General features: G+C 43.4%; 1 protein-coding gene across 1 annotated transcript in view; it reads left to right on the top strand.

Annotated features, from left to right (window-relative positions):
* cacna2d4a (calcium channel, voltage-dependent, alpha 2/delta subunit 4a) overlaps nucleotides 1-19,355 on the top strand; it is a 709,103-nt gene that overhangs the window by 224,038 nt on the left and 465,710 nt on the right. Inside the window, exon 15 of the mRNA XM_041215640.1 lies at nucleotides 14,431-14,509. Within this exon, the coding sequence (XP_041071574.1) occupies nucleotides 14,431-14,509 (79 nt within the window). The remainder of the gene's footprint in view (nucleotides 1-14,430; nucleotides 14,510-19,355) is intronic.

The raw sequence follows: 19,355 nt of genomic DNA on the forward strand, positions 1-19,355 counted from the left end.
TTAGATTATAAGACAGCTTTTGTAACTTGTGTTATCCTTACAAATCTCTATATATCTGTAAAGGTATAGTTGTGGGTGAAGGAGTATTGTAATAAAGTTCAACTTTTCTTGTTAAATAAATGTTTTATTCTTTTGTTAAAAGTTCATTAGCTAACTCTGGTGACTGTTCAGTGGCCACTCTCCACGTATTTAAACAAAATAAAAGTTAGGATCTATCAAGGTGGGTTCCACCCTGGGATCAGACTTGTCCAGTTGTAACATCAGCTGGGATCATAACAACATGCAGATATATTACAATGAGGATTCTGATGTCTGATGGTGGGAAATGCGGCTCACCTTTGATGCGCAGAGTGTATGATTGCAAACTGGTTTCACGACGTCATGAAACCAATTTTTGGCCTACTCGCTATATTGTCTACACTCACGGCCAAACAAGCCCGACACTAGTGGGCACGGAAAATTCTGCCCTGCAAGAGCAAGTCAGGGGCTAGGAATCTTGCGGTGAATAACTCACCTCCTGACTCCCCAAAACCTGTCCACCATCTACAAGCCATTTGCCAGGAGCATAATGGAATACACTCCACTTGCCTGGATGAGTGCAGCTCCTGCAAAAACACTCAAGAAGCTTGTCACCATCCAGGACAAATCAGCCTGCCTGATTGGCATCATATCCACAAACATCCAGTCCCTTCACCATCGACGCACAGCAGCAGCAGTGTGTACCATTGACAAGATGCACTGCAGGAACTCACCAAGCCTCCTTCGCCAGCACCTTCCAAACCCATGACCATGACCGTTGAGAAGGTCAAGGGCAGCAGACACATGGGAACGTTGCCACCTGCAAGTTTCTTTCCAAGCCACTCACCATCCTGACTTGGAAATATACTTCCGTTCCTTCACTGTTGCTGGGTCAAAATCCTGGAACTCCCACCCTAACAGCACTGTGGATTCATACCTACACCACATGGACTGCAGCAGTTCAAGAAGGCAGGTCACCACCACCTACTCAAAGGCAATTAGGGATGGACAACAGATGCTGGCCCAAGTCAGCAACACCCACCTCCCATGAATGAATTTTTAAAAAGTCTCTGACTTTACAAACTCAGATGGTGTGCAAGTCCTACAATTCTTCCAGGTCTTGTTCTTGTCAAGTTCGAACAAGTGGTAATCTCAGTTGCTTCGGGCTGAGTCTGTTGGCTCAGAATTGAAATCGTAGTTTTTGCTGTTTGCAGCATTTGGATGTCACCATTTGATTTGTTTTTTGCGCTCCTTCAAGTAGTGTTTCTCTTTATCAAAAACTGGTCCTTTGATCAGATACCACAGGCTTATCCTGTTCCTTCTGAAGGCAATGTTCACTCCATTCATTTGCACTCGGGTTTTCTTTTTCTGTGGGGTCCATCCATGTTCTTCCTGGAAGTTGACGTTTCAAAATGGAACTTTAATTTCCACTTGTTTCACAATTTGGCTCAAATATTTGTTTACTCTTTTATTTTCCAATTCTTTTTCAAGTTTATGAATCTTTTCATTCAGCTCAACATCTACTCTGTTGTGCTAAGTTGTGTTTGTTTCAGAGTTATCTGTGAAATCCTTATACAAGCTTAATAATTTCACCTGAGCATTCAGTTCCTTTCGGAACAATTCTTCCATAGTCACCGACTGCTCCTTAGACACTTTCAATTCACTCGTCAGATCTTCAATCTGTTTCTTAGAATTTTCCTTTCCTGCTTTTAAAGTTTGGAGTTGCCCTTCCATATGGCACATTTCATCTTTCCTGTTCTTCAGGTTGGATCAAAGTTCAAGAACTTCACCAGTTTTGGTTGTTAATTTTGCATTCAACCAACTGTTCTGATTTGTAGTAATTCCTTTTCCTGTTCCAGCATCAACTTTATACTGTTCGTGTTAGCTTGAAGCTCGTCATTTCTGAGTTTTCCTTTTGCTAATTCCTCTGTGCTAACCTTCAAGCCTACCTTCTGTAATTTTACTTCTGCTTATTGTTTTTGAGACTCTTCACACTCTTTTGTGAGAACATTAACTTTCTCTTGCCATTCTAGCTTCTTGATTTTCATTTCCCCACATATATCTTTGAAGATATAATGTTTTTCCACATTTTCTTCCAAATGTCCAACCATTTGCTTCAGCTCTGCAGTCTCTTTCTTATACCTCTTGGCCTTTTGGAATATTGGACATTCCTGAGAATTTTCTTCCAACTGCATCTTCAGTTCTTTCAGAGTGGCACTAAATTCATTCTGCTTCTCTTCATAATTTTCCAGAGGAACAAACTTTGACCTGAGGGATCCTTGTAGTTTGGGAAGGCCTTTAAACAGGTTTTCCTTTTCTTTGCGAAACTCAATTGCTTCATCTTGAGTTTTCTTTTCATTCAACAGTATCTCTTCCACTTTGTTCTGCTGTTCTTTCATTCTGCTATTCAAGATAGTCTTCACTTCATCATGCTGCTGAAGGGTTATGAATTCCTTTTCCATTTGATCTTGAAGGACAACTAGTGATGGCAAAGAAATTAAGATTGGAGCAGCGGGAATTTGAACTAGAATTTGAGGAAATGGAAAAAAGAGAGTGAGTGAGGTAGGAACGGGGAAAAGAGAGAGATAGGCAGGAACAGAAGGAGGAAATAGAATTCCAGGAATGAGAAAAAGTAAAGGGAGTTAAATTAAAACAGCTTGAGCTGAAAAGGGAAGATCTCACTGTTCCCCTTGAAGACACTCCAAATGAGGGAACCAACCCTAGCTCAGACTTAGGGGCTGAGATATACAAGTTTACCCATTTAATCCCTAAATTCGATGAAGAGTAGGTGGGCACCTTCTTTACCTCTTTTGAAAGGGAAGCACAGCAGTTAAAGTGGTCAGCCCAACACTGGTCCCTGCTGTTGCAGAGTAAACTGACAGGCAAAGGTCAAGAGGTTTACTTCCTATTGCCTGAGGAAAGTGCAACAAGCTATGAGGCAGCAAATCGGGCCATTTTAAGTATGTACCAGTCAGTGCCAGAGGCATACCCTCAGAAAATCCACTCCATCAGGAACTGGCCTGACCAGACATACCTGGAATTTGAATGGCTTAAGCAGCTTGCTTTTGATCAGTGGGTAAGCGCACCTAAAATTGAGGGCATCTACAAAAATCTTCATGAAATAATTCTTCTCGAGGAATTCAAAACTTGCATACCCTTCCCAATAAGAATTCACATGGAGGAACAGAGAGTAACAGGGGCTCAGCAGGCAGCAAACCTGGCTGATGATTATGGCCACAAACCCTTCTCTCAAAGGAAACCCTTCCCTAATCATCCTCAACCAACTGAGAAGGATAGAAGATGAGAGAGTGATAAGAAACTAAGCACCCATGGGAGAGAAGGGGCAGCTGGAAACACAGGGGGCCCTCCTTAAGCCAGAAAGGATGGAACTGAGAAGAGAAGTGAGGCAAAGAAGCCTGTGATTTAATTGCCACAAGACAGGGCACCTCCACGCTGATTGCTGGAGGTTACGGGAAATACCCATGGGATTTGTTGGGGCACACAAACCCTGCACAGAAATTGGGAGTCAGACAGAGAACATAGCAGACCAGGCTATGACTCTGACTGTGGCAGCAACTTCCTGCAGACACACTAGTGTGAGTCAGGGTGAGTTTCAAAAGAAACCCTGAGAGTTACAAGGATTTTCTATCAGATGAAAGAGTGGCCACATTTCCCCCGAGCGAGGTGAGTAAGCCTATAGTGATACTGAGGAATACAGGGGCCTGGCAAACTCTGCTGCTGGGAAAAGGCATGAACTTTCCACCAGAGAATGCAGTAAGTGCCACAGTGTTGGCAAAGGGTATTATAAAGTGTGCATCTGGATTGCAACCTTGTGTCAGTACTGGTGACCATGGGAGTGGTCCCCAGTTCGCCTGTGGCCAGGGTCAACATGCTCCTCAGCAATGACCTGACATGATCAAAAGTGATGGTATCCCCAGTAGTCTCAGAGAGGCTGACTGAGGTTAGAGAGACAGAACAGCTGCAGGAGAAAGTGCTTGGCATTTTCTCTAAACCGTGTGGTAACCTGGTCTATGGCTAGACAACTCCGTCAAAGGAGGCTGAAGTGGCCCTGCAGACAGATGACCTTACTGTCTGGTTGCCTGAGACCTTTATGAGGAGTTTAGAGGATCCTAAGGTCTTCCTTGGCCGACCCGTCCTTGTTAGAAAAGTTAGCTCAGGCTGCCCAAACTGAAGCTGAGCCTAAGGCAGACCCTGAATGCTACTACATTAGGAATGAGGTGCTGATGAGGAAGTGGAGACCCCATGACAGACCTGCAAATAAAGAGTGGAGAGTGATCCACCAGCTAATGGTGTTGCCAATGTACTGGGGGGAAATATTAAGGCTAGCACATGAAATTCCGATAGCTGGGCATGTTGGTATACACAAAACCCAAGCCCACATCAGCCAGCATTTTACTGGCCCCACTTCCACAGGGATGTAGTAAGCTTTTGCAGAACCTGCCACACGTGCCAGGTTGTGGGAAAATCTGAGACTGCAATAAAACCTGCATTATGATTCCTGTGCTTTTGGGGAACCATTCAGCAAGGTGTTAACAGACTGTGTGGAGCACCTGCCCAAACCAAAGGGGAATACCAGTATATCTTTACCATCATGGATGTGGTTACCCACTTCCTAGAGGCCATATCCCTGAGAACCCAGTATGAACTGCCCACCAAGATCCAGTCGGATCAGGGCTCACATTTCATGTCCCAAATATCCCTGGAAGTCATGGGTAACCTGGGTGTGACCCAGCTGAAGACCTCTTGCATCACCTGCAGTTTCAGGGACACCAGAATGGTAAAACGTGATCCTACAAACAATGATCAAGGCATACTACTATGAGTACCCCATGACTGATGTAAAGGATGAGGTTTCCATCTGTTTGCTACTAGAGATTTCACTGGTTTTACTCCATTTGAATTGGTTTACGGACACAAAGTGAGAGATTTTCTGAAACTAATCAAGAAGAGATGTTTAGAACAGAAGGAGGAAGTCTCCATGCTAGGCTATATAACCGTGTTCCTTAACAACTCACAAGAGCCAGCGAAGTGACTCGAGAACACTTAAAATTCTCCCCAGCAGCTATGAAAAAACAGGCAAACATGGCCTGACCCTTTCAGCCTGCAGACTATGTGATAGTGCTCCCACCGTTACAGGATAAACCCCTAAAGCCCGGTTCAGTGGCTTGGGAGGTAACTTATCTAATTGACATCCCAGACTGCAGGAAAAAGCAAAGGCTGTGTCATGTCAGCATGACAAAACAATAACGCAGCCGAGAAGGGAACAAGCAGGTAACGGTCTGTCCAATAACTACAGCCCTGGAGGCTGAGAGGAACAGTGAGGATGAATTGAAGGAGACGTGAGTGAGGCCCATATGGAACCTCCTAAATTGGCCGCCATATTCACTCACCAAATGCAGAACAATGAAGAAACCTGACAAGACTGCTTACTGCGTTTACAAACATCCATGATTTGATGTGGGAGAGGCCCCTCCCATAAAGCAACATCCTTCCCGTCTAGGTCCAGTAAAACTGGTCCAGGTTCAGGACGAGTTTAACTACATGCTGGAGCATCAACTAATAGAGCCTTGCAGCAGTAGCTGGAGTTCCGCAGTTGTGCTTGTGTCCAAGCCAGACGATTCCACAATGTTAAAAAACAAAAAACGGCGGATGCTGGAAATCTAAAACAAAAACAGAATTACCTGGAAAAACTCAGCAGGTCTGGCAGCATCGGCGGAGAAGAAAAGAGTTGACGTTTTGAGTCCTCATGACCCTTCAACAGAACTAGGTGAATCCAAGGAAAGGGATGAAATATAAGCTGGTTTAAGATGTGTGTGGTGGGGTGAGGGGGTTGGGTGGGGGAAGAGAAGTGGAGGGGGGGTGGTGTGGTTGTAGGGACAAGCAAGCAGTGATAGAAGCAGATCATCAAAAGCTGTCACAGACAAAAGAACAAAAGAACACATAGATGTTGAAGTTGGTGATATTATCTAAAAGAATGTGCTAATTAAGAATGGATGGTAGGGCACTCGAGGTATAGCTCTAGTGGGGGTAGGGGGAGCATAAAAGTTTTTAAAATATTTAAAAATAAGAGAAAAGAAAAATCTATATAATTTATTGGAACAAACAAAAGGAAGGGGGAAGAAACAGAAAGGGGGTGGGGATGGAGGAGGGAGTTCAAGACCTAAAGTTATTGAATTCAATATTCAGTCCGGAAGGCTGTAAAGTGCCTAGTCGGAAGATGAGGTGCTGTTCCTCCAGTTTGCATTGGGCTTCACTGGAACAATGCAGCAAGCCAAGGACAGACATGTGGGCAAGAGAGCAGGGTGGAGTGTTAAAATGGCAAGTGACAGAGAGGTTTGGGTCATTCTTGCGCACAGACCGCAGGTGTTCTGCAAAGCGGTTGCCCAGTTTACATTTGGTCTCTCCAAAGTAGAGGAGACCGCATTGGGAGCAATGAATACAGTAGACTAAGTTGGGGGAAATGCAAGTGAAATGCTTCACTTGAAAGGAGTGTTTGGCCCTTGGACGGTGAGGAGAGAGGAAGTGAAGGGGTAGGTGTTATAGCTATTGCGTGGGCATGGGGAGGTGCCATAGGTGGGGGTTGAGGAGTAGGGGGTGATGGAGGAGTGGACCAGGGTATCCTGGAGGGAACGATCCCCACGGAATGCCGACAGGGGGGTGAAGGGAAGATGTGTTTGGTGGTGGCATCATGCTGGAGTTGGCGGAAATGGCGGAGGATGATCCTTTGAATGCGGAGGCTGGTGGGGTGATAAGTGAGGACAAGGGGGACCCTATATTGGTTCTGGGAGGGAGGAGAAGGCGTGAGGGCAGATGCGCAGGAGATGGGCCGGACATGGTTGAGGGCCCTGTCAACGACCGTGGGTGGAAAACCTCGGTTAAAGAAGAAGGAGGACATGTCAGAGGAACTGTTTTTGAAGGTAGCATCATCAGAACAGATGCAACGGAGGCAAAGGAACTGAGAGAATGGGATGGAGTCCTTACAGGAAGCGGGGTGTGAGGAGCTGTAGTCGAGGTAGCTGTGGGAGTCGGTAGGTTTGTAATGGATATTGGTGGACAGTCTATCACCAGAGATTGAGACAGAGGTCAAGGAAGGGAAGGGAAGTGTCAGAGATGAACCACATGAAAATGATGGAGGGGTAGAGATTGGAAGCAAAATTAATAAATTTTTCCAAGTCCCAATGAGAGCATGAAGCAGCACCGAAGTAATCATCGATGTACTGGAGAAAGAATTGTGGAAGGGGGCTGGAGTAGGACTGGAAGACTCCACAATGTTCTGCATTGACCACCGAAAAGTTAATGCAATGATCAGAGCCAACTCCTACCCAATTCCCCACCTGGAACGCTGCATAGATGGGGTAGGTAACGCAGCCTATATTACAAAGATAGATTTATTCAAGGGATACCAGCAGGTTCCTTTGACTGCCCATGTGGATGGTCAAGGATGATTTATACCAATGTCGAGTCATGCCATTTGGATTCATAAATGCCCCAACCACCTTTCAAAGGCTGATGAACCAGGTAGTGGCTGGCTTATCCAATTGTGTGGTTTGCCTAAATGATCTCTTAGTGTACAGTAACTCCTGGGAAATTCACTTAGAGCAACTGGAAGCCCTCTCCCAGAAATTAGTCAGCTGATCTTGTGGTCTATCTTGCAAAGAGTGAGTTCACTAAGGTTCAGGTGAGCTACCTAGAACATGTGATGGGTCATGGGCAAATACTGCCTAGAGCTGCAAAGGTACAAGCAGTAGTGCAGTTTCCCATTCCCACAAGGAAATCATGATATTTTTGGGGATGTGTGGGTTCTACCACAAATTTGTCCTAAACTTCAGCACTGTAGCTGCCCCACTGACAGATCTACTACAGAAAAAGGCAAAAGTAGAATGAACCAAGAAACATTAGACAACTTTCGAGGAGCTGAAAGCCATTTTAATAAATGAACCATTGCTGGAAGCTCCAGACTTTAACCCAGCATTTAAAGTAGCCATTAATGCTAGTGACTTTGGGATTGGGGCTGTGTCCTCCATGAAGACATATCAGGAATAGAGAGACCAATCGGGTGCTTCTCCAAAAAACTGAACAAACATCAGAAAAGGTATTCCACAATAGAAAATAAAATGCTAGGTTTATTATTGGCTCTCAGTCATGTTGATATATCGTTCCAAAATGGATACAGGGAGACCACAGTCTGTACTGACCACAACCCTCTGAAATTCGTGGAGAAATTTAAAACTCAGAATGCAACATTATTCAAGACTGAGAGTGAATGGAAGTGAATGTGTTTTTTTATGTCTTGTGTTTTTAAACCTTGTATAAGTGATAATGAATCTCATTTAATTTCTTTGTGACGGTAGGTGTTACAAGGCCATGCCCCTTTATTTTTGAGAATATGGTTTTTCAACTTTCAACTGGAAATTTTGCAACTTGAACTGAGACAGAGCAAACTGTTTTGAAATGCAAGGCCACAATCCAAGATGAAGGTGAGAAACCAACAAATCACCCTGAGGGGAGTGTGAAGAGAGAGACCTTTCCTATAAACCAGATACCCATTGAAACTCGTAACTGTCTAAGGAAGAGACATTAGAAATGCAAAATACTGGATGATGAAACAGTAGCTGCCACAGACAAAACCATTTTGAAATACATAGTGGATGAAATGTTTCAAGGCAAGGCTGCCAGCCACAGAGAGTGATTGTAAGTGACATAGGCAGTGTCAAGAAGTCTTCAGCAGAGGAAACAAGCTGAGGACCACTCTCTCTCTTTTGGAATAAGAGCGTCACTCAGTTTGAGAAGCCAACTTTACCAGAAAGCTACCAGCAAAAGGAGATCTCATAATAATTGTAAAACCCTCTGCATCTGACCGCATCCAAGAAACCAGCTGACCTAAATCGGCTGCAACATTTAAAATCCACACCTCAAGGACAATTAAAGAACGCTAAAAGAAAAGTATTATTTTACATTTTTTAAATTGGACTCTAACACCCCTTATTTCTGATGTGTCTGTGTGTTTGCACATCCAGATGATTACATGAATGTCGAATGCTTGACGTTGTGTTTTTTTTATTATTTTTCTCAGGTTTAGTAGTTAATAAATTTGCTCTTTCTTTCACTCAAGAAAACCTTGTTTGACTTGCTCCTTAACGCTCATAGCTTAAGTGGTTAAATACATTCTGATTTAGAAAAGGCATATCCTCGTAAAAAAGTAAACTTAAATCTTTGTTGTGACCAATCAAGGACGTTGAATAGAGGGAAGTCCATTCACCCCTTTTCACCTGGTCTTAACAATGCTTCAATATGGTATTCAGTCCAGGGTCACCAAAGTGCTGAACTCTGGTCAATATAACTAATACAATGTGGAGTCCAAGGACAGTACAATGTGAAGTTGAGGACAATCTTTCACAACCTCAGACAACATAGCCTTTCAGGACATCCCAAAACATTTTACAGCCATAATGGTGGAGCTACTGCTGTAATGTTATCCCCATAGTTGATATGATGATTAGCCCAGGATCGGTATGATACCCATACCAGAGCTGTTGCAATGCTCAAATAGTACTAAGCCTAGGTTAATATAATTGGCTTGGTCAGTACAATGTGTGGCTCACCACTGGTGTAATGTTCAGGGGATATAGGGGAGGTGGCAGCCTAGCGGAGGTGATGGCATAGTTGTAATGTCATTGAACTAGTAAACCCAAGGCCCAGGCTAATGCTCTAGGGACATGAGTTCAAATCCCACAATGACAACTGGTTGAATTTAAATTCACTTAATAACTATGGAATTAAACAGCTAGTCTCAGTAATGGTGATCATGAAAACATTGTTGATTGTTGTCAAAACCCATCTGGTTCATGAATGGACTTTAGGAAAGGAAATCTGCCATCCTTATCTGGTCTGGCCTACATGTGTCTCCAGGCCCACAGCAATGCGGTTGACTCTTAACTGTCCCTGAAATGGCCTGGTAAGCCACTCAGTTGTATTAAACCAATACAAAACCCCCAAAATGGAATGAAATCGGATGGACCATCCAGCATCAACATAGGCACTGGAAACAACAACAGCAAACCCAGGCCTTTTGACCCTGAAAAGTTCTCCTTACTAACATCTGGCGGCTTGTGCCAAAATTGGGCAAGATGTCCTACAGACTAATCAAGCAACAGCATGACATAATCATACTCAAGAAATCATACCTGATGGACAATGTCCCAGGCACCACCATAACCATCCCTGGATATGTCCTGTCCCACTGACAATACAGACCAACAGAGGTGGCAACACAGTGGTATACAGTCAGGAGGGAGTCCTCAACTTTGCCATAAAATCTCATGATATCAGGTCAAACATATCAGTTATCAGTGATATCAGGTAACCTTTTGCTGTTTACCACCTCCATTTCGAACACCAGATGGAAAAAGCACTAAGGGTGGAAAGGGCACAGAATACACTCTAGGTGGGGGACTTCAATGTCCGTCATTTGCATCACTCCTGACTGAGCTGGCCGAATCCTAAAGGACATAATTGCTAGACTGGGTCTCCGACAGATGGTGAGGAAATTACCAAGAGGTAAAAGCCTACTTCACCTCATCCCCACCAATCTACCTGTCACAGATGCGTCTGACAATATTAGTATGAATGACCACGGTACAGCCCCTATGGAGATGAAGTCCTACTTTCACAACGAGGATACCCTCATATGTGGCAATACCATCATCCTAAATGGGATAGATTTCAAGCGGATCTAGCAACTCAGAAGTGGGCATCCATGAGGCACCGTGAGCCATCAGAAGCAGCGGAATTGAACTCAACCACAATCTGTAACCTCATGGCCGTGCATATCCCCAACTATACCATTACCGTCAAGCCAGGGGATTAACCCAGGTTCAATGAAGAGTGCAGGAGGGCATGCCAGGAGCAGCACCAGGCATACCTAAAAATGAGGTGTCAACCTGGTGAAGTGATGTTACAGGACTACTTGTATGCCAAACAGTTGAAGTATCATGTGATGGACAGATCTAAGTGATCCAACAAGCAAAGGATCAGATCTAAGCTTTGCATTTCTGCCACATGCAGTCGTGAATGGTAGTGGACAATTAAATATCTACATATAGGAGGAGGCTCCAGAAAAATCCCCATCCTCAATGATGGGGGAACTGTGCACATCAGTGCAAATGACAAGGCTGAAGCACTTGCAACCACCTTCAGCTAGAAGTGCCAGGTGGATGATCCATTTTGGCCTCCCCCTGTGGTCCCCAACATCACAGATGCCAGTCTTCAGCCAACTCGATTCACTCCATGTGATATCAAGAATCGACGGAAGGCAGTGGATACTGCTCAGGCTACGGGCCCTGACAACATTCTGGCGATAATACTGAAGATGTGCTCCAGAACCAGCTGTGCCCCTAGCCAAGCTGTTCCAGTATGGCTACAACACTGGCATCTATCTGGCAATGTGAAAAGTTGCCCAGGTATGTCCTGCCCATAAAAAGCAGGACAAATCCAACTTGGCCAATTACCACCTCATCAATCTACTCTCGATCATCAGCAAAGCAATGGAAAGTGTCATCAACAGTGCTATCAAGTGGCATTTACTCAGCAATGATCGGCTCACTGACACTCAGCTTGGGTTCCACCAGGGCCACTTTGCTCCTGACCTCAATACAGCCTTGATCGAAACATGGACAAAAGAGCTGAGCACCAAAGGTGAGATGAGAGTGACTGCCCTTGACATCATGGCAGCATTTGACTGAGTGTGGCATAAAGGAGCCCTAACAAAACTGGAGTCAATGGGAACCACGGAGGAAACTCTTCACAGGTAGGAATCATACTAGCATAAAGGAAGATGGTTGTGGTTGTTGGAAGTCAATAACCTCAGCCCCAGGAGATCGGTGCAGCAATTCCTCAGGGTAGTGTCCTAGGCCCAACCATCTTCAGCTGCTTCACCAATGACCTTTCGTCCATCATAAGGCCAGAAATGGGGATGTTTGTTGATGATTGCACAATGTTCACCACCATTAGTGACTCCCTAGATACTGAAGTAGAACTGTCATATGCATAAACACCTGGGCAATATTCAGGCTTGGGCTGATAGGTGGAAAGTTGCATTCATGCCATACAATGCCGGGCAATGACCATCTCCAACAAGAGAGAATCTAATTATCTCCCCATTGACATTCAATGGCATTACCATCGCTGAATCTACCACTATCAATATCCGGGGGGTTATCATTGACCAGAAACTGAACAGGACTAGCCATTAAAATACTATGGCTTTAAGAGCAGGTCAGATGCTGGGAATTCTGCAGAGTGTAACCACCCCCTGACTCCCCAAAGCCTGCCCACCATTGACAAGATACAAGTCAGGGGTTTGATTGAATACTCTTCACTGGAAGAGTGTGGCTCCAACAACACGCAAGAACCTCATCACCATCCAGGATAAAGCAGCCCAGTTGATTGACACCCGAATCACCACCTTAAGCATTCACTCCCTTCACCACTGATGCACAATGGAAGCATTGTGTACATTCTACAAGATGTACTGCATCAACTCACCAAGGGTCCTTGGACAGCATCTACCAAACCTCTACCCTGTACCATGTTGAAGAATACATGGGAACACCACCACCTGCAAGTTGCCGCTCCAAGCCGCTCACCATCCTGACTTGGAACTTTATCGCCTTTCCTCCACTATCACTGGATCAAAATCCTGGAACTCTCTTCTTAACAGCACTGTGAATGTACCTGCACCACATGGACTTCAACAATTCAAGAAGGTGGCTCACCACACCTTTTCAAGGGGATTTAGGGATGGGCAATAAATGCTGACCTAGCCAATGACACCCACATCCCATGAACGAATAAAAAAATAGTATGATTATGTACCCAGCATTGACACAACACCTGGTATGATGCTCAACCTTAGTCAGCAAAATACTGAGTCCAGGGTTGGTGAAATGTGAAGCCCAGGATTGGTATAATTTTCATCATAGTATTGGTATAATTCTCAGCTTGTTACTTATCCCAGTGTTTTAATGCACAGCCCAGGGTTGGTGTGATACTGAGCTAGGATCAGCCAAATGCTAAGTGTGATGCTCAATGTTTGGTCATTTTAGATGCCCAGGTTAGTATACACCGAGTGCAGGGGTATTTGTAGTATGCAATCATTTTGGCAAGACTTAGGATTCTTATAATGCAGAGCATGAGGTTGATGCAATGTAAAGCCAAGCATATGTAAAATGTGAACTCCAGAGTCATTATAATGACTGGGCCTAGGTTTGTACAATGGCCGAATAGGGAGTATGGTGCAGACATAAGGATGTGTTGGTGAGTCCAGGGCCAATATAACGTGGAGCTGATAGTCAATTTTGTGAAGCTAAATGTTGAACATTATATTGGTCCTGGACTCAACACTATGCTGACCCTTATATCTGCAGCCTATCCTCTACTCAGTTGTCATACAAATCTAGGCTCAGGCAATATTTAATCTCTGGGATTTACAGTATACAAACATCTGCCTTCACAAAATTGTCTATATTGGCACCAGAGTCAATGTAATATGAAAGCCATGGTCAGTAAAGTATGGAATCTACAGTTAGTATAAGTTGGAACCCAGAATCACTACTCTACAGAGGCCAGGATCAGTGTAATAATGAGGCCAGAGATAATGTGTTCTGAACCATCAATTGCAACGTGCATGCATAATAGTAATACACAGGTCAATGTAATGTGGAACCCTAGATTGGTTTGCAAAATCCATTCTCGGTGCAATGCAGAGCCCAGAACTGATCTAATGCTTTGTATTGTAAAGCCCATGGATAGTATAAGGCTGACACTCACAGTTTCTTAGCTGGTGGAAATTATAAAATTTGCCACTTTTTACTTAGTTCTAAATCTGCACCTACCCAGTATTACCAAGATCATCAGAGCAGGGTGGATTTATGTGTTAAACAAGCCACAATTCTAGTATTTGTTGCCAATTGCAACATGTTACAGCCTGTCTTTCCTATGTGAAATGGTGGAATAAATACATCTCCATATATTTTATAATATTTTTAACAAGATATTAAATTAAAGGTCAGAGTGAAAAAGTAGTCTGTTTGAACACCATGTTGGTGCACATAGACCTTGTACCCTGAATCAATGAAAGGCTGGTCAGGCCATCAGAAATAGGTGGCAACAGAAGTATGAACCTTACCCTAATGGAGAGGTATCAGTAGGAAATTAGAGGATTGGCAAAACAAGCTGGACTTACTAAATGATGGAATGGGCATTCACCTTCTTCTTCTTTTAAGTGTTTAGACCTGCAATGACAGGGTCAACACACGATACAAACCTCTTGTCTTTTTAATTAAAGCATCTTTGCAATGAATTACAGCCACTGTGTTTAACTATCCTTGACAGGTGCGTGTATTTACATATCTGATTGGCCGGGAAGTAACATTTGCAGAATATGTTAAGTGGATCGCATGCAACAATAAAGGTAAGAAACTTGACTTTAAGCAGCTACTTTAGATACTTTTACAGAGGGTACGTTAGCATAGAGGTTATTTAACTGGATTAGTAATCCAAGGCCTTAGACCATTGATTCGGAGATATGAATTCAAATCTCATCATAGCAGCTGGGAATTTACTTTCAGTTAGTTAAATAAATCTGAAATAAAAAGCTAGGCCAGGATTTTCCCCTCGGCGATTTGGGGGCGGGGCCCACTCGCCGAGGGGGAAATGATGTGGGATGACGTCAGAAGGAATCCCCGACCTCATCCTGGTCCCTTTAAATTTTTAGCAAGGTGGGCGGGCAGCAAAATCAGCTGTCTGCCCGCCGACCTGTCAATGGCCAATTGAGGCCATTGACAGGGAAATTAAAGTAATTAAAGACCTGCCCGGCCACCCTTAAGGCTGGCGGACAGACCAGAAGCCCCAGCGTCTCCAGATTATTCATGAAACTTCATCCATAGGTGGAGTGAAGTTTCATGTCTGTTTTGTAAAAAAGTAATAAAGTTTATGTGTTTTTTATTAACATTTCCCATCTTGAGTGACATTGTCACATGAAGGGGACATGTTAATAATTTTTTAATGTTTCTATTTTTACACTTAACTTACCTGTCACGAATCTCCCTGAGACAGTACTTTGCCTCAGGGAGAAGTGCGTTCTTTCGCACTCATGCGTGAAAGAGCGCATTTTGACAGATGGGGAATCCCTCCCCTCCCGGAACAGGAAGCGCATAACACTTCCTGTCATGGATGCCACTGGGAGGGCCTTAATTGGCCCGCCCACAAAATGGCGACGGGCCCCGTTTCAGTGGCGGGGGTTGGCTGGCTGCCCGCTGCTAAGTCGGTGGTGCCCGCACGCCATCCGAAGGCAAAATTCTGCCCCTAGTAGTGGTAATGATAACCATCAAGCCACTGGATTGAAAAAAACTAGTTCATTAATGTCCTTTACGAAGGAAATATGCTGCCCTTACCTGATCTGGCCAATATGTGACTCCAGATTCATGGCAATATGATTGACCCTTAATTGCCCTCTGAAATGACCTAACAAGCCCTTCAGTTGTTTCAAGAAGTCAGCTATTAAATCACCTTCTTCAGGGCAATTATGGATGACATTCAAATGAATGAATTTGTCAAAAGTCAGTCTCAGATGGACACTGGAATTTATAACACTTCCGTACCGTAAAATCAGTGAAAATAGGACTGCAATTTCTATAATCAAAACAGAAAATGCTGGAAAAACTCAGCAGGTCGGGCAGCATCTTTGGAGAGAGAAACAGAGTTATATGTTCTGCTGGTGTTTTCTGCTTCAGTGCCCTTAAGACAGGCCAGGAACAAAAATCTGAAAATTCTGTTCCCCAGTCCCTGATTTTCTGTTTGTTAATTTTATTAAGCACAATATCATGGGCTGAGGGGGAACAATTTCCTGATATGTACTCCCACCTTGTGCCCACAAAACTATTTCATTTGATCTTTATTCAGCCTTTAAACGTACACAAATTTATATATCCATTAAAATTTGCTTTTTTCAGTTGAAATGTACAGGTATTATATGGAAGTTGTGTAAACGCAACAGTGGGAAATAATCATATATGTTTCTGCTCATTAGTGGTTAATACACTACCTGATGCTTAGCCATACAGACCATGAGGACTGCAGGTTCTATCCCTTGTATGTGTTCAGCTCAGCTAACAGCAGAAAGAAATAGAACTGGGATCTTCCTTGTCTGTTTTTACAATTTAGCAATATCTAATGTAATTTATATAATACAATTGCATAGCGCCTTTGAACAGAATGTGTAGGGATGTGGATTTATGTCCTGTATTTTCCATGAGGTGAATAATTGCTTTAAAGTGAAAGCAAGAAATGGCAATTAACTTTCCTTCAGAAAGAATAAAATCAGTGGACTAGTTGGTGTGTTGTTTAAATGACATTTCAATTTTCTACAACAGCCAAAGGAACTTAGGAACAGGAGTAAGCCGTTCAGCTCCTCAAATCTGTTCTGCCATTCAATGAAATCATGGCTGATGTGTGACCTAACTCCATATACCTTCATTTGTCCTCTATCCCATAATACCTTTGGCTAACAAAAATCTATCAATCTGAGATTTAAAATTAATAATTGATCTAGCAAACCTTTTTTTAAAGAAGTAATCCGAAATCCCGGTTATTTACTGAAAGAATGATCTGAAGATTCCATGATTTAAAACAAAAGAATTTTTGCTATATAAGAGTCAAACTAAACAAACACTAAATACTATCTCGGTAACCCTCTATACTCTAAAACCTTGTATCAATATAAGTTAAACATAAAGTAATAGATAAATTGTGGTTGATTACAAACTATAATTGGACATTAAACAGCAGATGCAGCTAAGATAGATCTTACGAATTGGCTTGGCAGTCCACTTAGCACATATGTCATCAATTTCAGATAAAAAATCTTTCAAAACTCTGTCTTCCTCATGAAAAATTTCAGCTCCTCTTCTTCTAGGACGTAGCCTGATGACCAGCTGACAGCAACGCACAACCAACTTGAGTTCTATGGGCACTGGCTTCACCAAAATTGACACATGTCTACAGAGCCTCTTCTCAACTCTGCACGTGACAGTCTGGATGGCATAAATCCATCAATGTTATCTTCAAGTAACAGAAACGGCTTCAGCAACTGTATATTTGACTATTCTCAGCTTCTGGATCTAGCCTCTGTCTTCTTTAGCTTGTCTGTACTGCATCACTGGGATCATCATCATCTGAGCTCTAATGGCTCTGTGTCCTTTTTATATGATTTCAACCAGTTTCAATCTCCCCAGAGGTTTTGGTTTCTAATCTCAGTTTCAGTCTTAATTTCCTTAGGAACTGAGAGAGTCAAAATCCTTTCTCAATTTCGCTTTTTGGTTTCCCTTTTCAATTAGGGTCCATTTCAAAGTATATAAGCTTTGAAACTAAGGATTCCATCACGGCATGAAGAACTGATTTGTAATTTCACTCACAGGAGCTGAGTGGGACTGAAGGGTTGCAAACTGCACATCGGTGACTAGGCTATTGCTGACTAAATGCCGTTTGATAATACTGTTGATGACCCCTTCCATAATTTTGCAGATGATTGAGAGTAGGCTGATGGGGCGGTAATTGACCAGCTTGAATTTGTCCTGCTTTTTGTGAACAGAACGTACCTGGGCATTTTCTACATTGTCCAGTATGTGCCAGTGTTGTAGCTGTACTGGAACAGCCTGATTAATAGCGCAGCTAGTTCTGAAGCACAAATCTTCAGTACACTTGCCAGAATGTTGTCAGGGCCAGTGCTGAGCCATTTCTTGATATCACATGGAGTGCATTGAATTGGCTGAAGACTGGGATCTGTGATGCTGGGAACGTCAGGATGAGGCTAAGATGGATCATCCATTTGGCATTTGTGGCTGAATATGGTTGCAAATGCTTCAGCCTTATCTTTTGCACTGATATGTCGAGCTCCCACATCATAGAAGATGGGGATATTTGTGAAGCCTCCTCCTCCAGTTAGTTGTTTAATTGTCCACCACTATTCACGACTGGATGCGGCAGAACTATAGAACTTAGATCTGATCTATTGGGTTGTGGGATTGCTTAGCTTAAAGACTTCTGAACCTTACCATCACGTGCAAATTGGGATCAGAAGCTCACATTGTGGGAAAGTCACCCACCTGTGATTGGCCATTTAATAGCCAGAAGACGGGCAAGCTCTTAAAGCTGGAGGGCCAATCAGAACTTGAAAGCAGCAGCAGAATGCCATGGCAGCTAAGTGACAAAGAGGGCACCCAAAAATTGAGGCACCTGCTCTCAACATTTTCAAAGGTTAAGTTAAAAATAGACTCAGAGGACTGGCCACCATCGTCAGGGGAGAACCCTTCCATTGGGCAGCCTGTGGCTGCTTCTGCACACAGGCAGGCGCGGAGAACTTCTATTGCCAGTAGAGCTCCAACAAGTTGACCTTAAATGGCCTTTAACAGTCTCAATTGGCAACACTCCAGTCCAGGGGCAGGATGAAGCCAAGGAATCAGGATAATGTAATTCCAAATTCACAACCCTTAAGATTCTTAAGATGAAAGGATGATGTTCCAGCTATCTTAAGCACCCATTTGCCTCTGTTCCCAGCCCCAGTGGGGCCTGGTACTCCACCACCATTCTGTCCCTCATTCAATCATAGTTTCCTTGGGATGCCTTGCATGCTAATCTCTTCCTTCACTGTAAATACTGATGCAAAGTAATTATTCAGCATGTTCAATATTTCCTTATTATCCTAATAAAATGTAATTCTATCTTCGCAACTCCTGAATAGAAGTGAGAATTACTGCTGAATCACTCGTTATTTTGTGCAGTGGAGCTGTGCCCACTCAGAATAGAATGTAAAGTTCCATCCAAGTTTCACTTAGGCTTTCTGTAGCTCATGAATAAACTCAGATTCTTAAGATGAAAAGATAGCATTCCAGCCTATACAGTCACCTAGGTTTGTAACTTTCTTGCTCCATTTTGTGGGATTGGATAAAAGAGGACAGTCAGAAGCAATGTGAGCCTCTTGAAAACTGATGATGATGATGTTGGCAATGATAATGAGGAAATGTTGGACATGTTGAATAATTACTTTGCATCAGTATTTACAGTAAAGGAAGGGATCAGCGCAACAAACAAACCTATATGATGTTGCTTGCAGGCTCCCAAGGAGGATCCCTCATTCAAAGGCATTTAGTGTCTGATCGAAGGAACCGGCATTGGGAATGGGAACCTCCTGACAGCCACCTACCTTGCCCTTGCTTCCAAACCCCTTCTCCAGCAACTCCTGCCTTGCGACCCCGCCCTCC

This window comes from Carcharodon carcharias, chromosome 21, assembly GCF_017639515.1.
Source record: "Carcharodon carcharias isolate sCarCar2 chromosome 21, sCarCar2.pri, whole genome shotgun sequence".
Lineage (NCBI taxonomy): Eukaryota > Metazoa > Chordata > Chondrichthyes > Lamniformes > Lamnidae > Carcharodon > Carcharodon carcharias.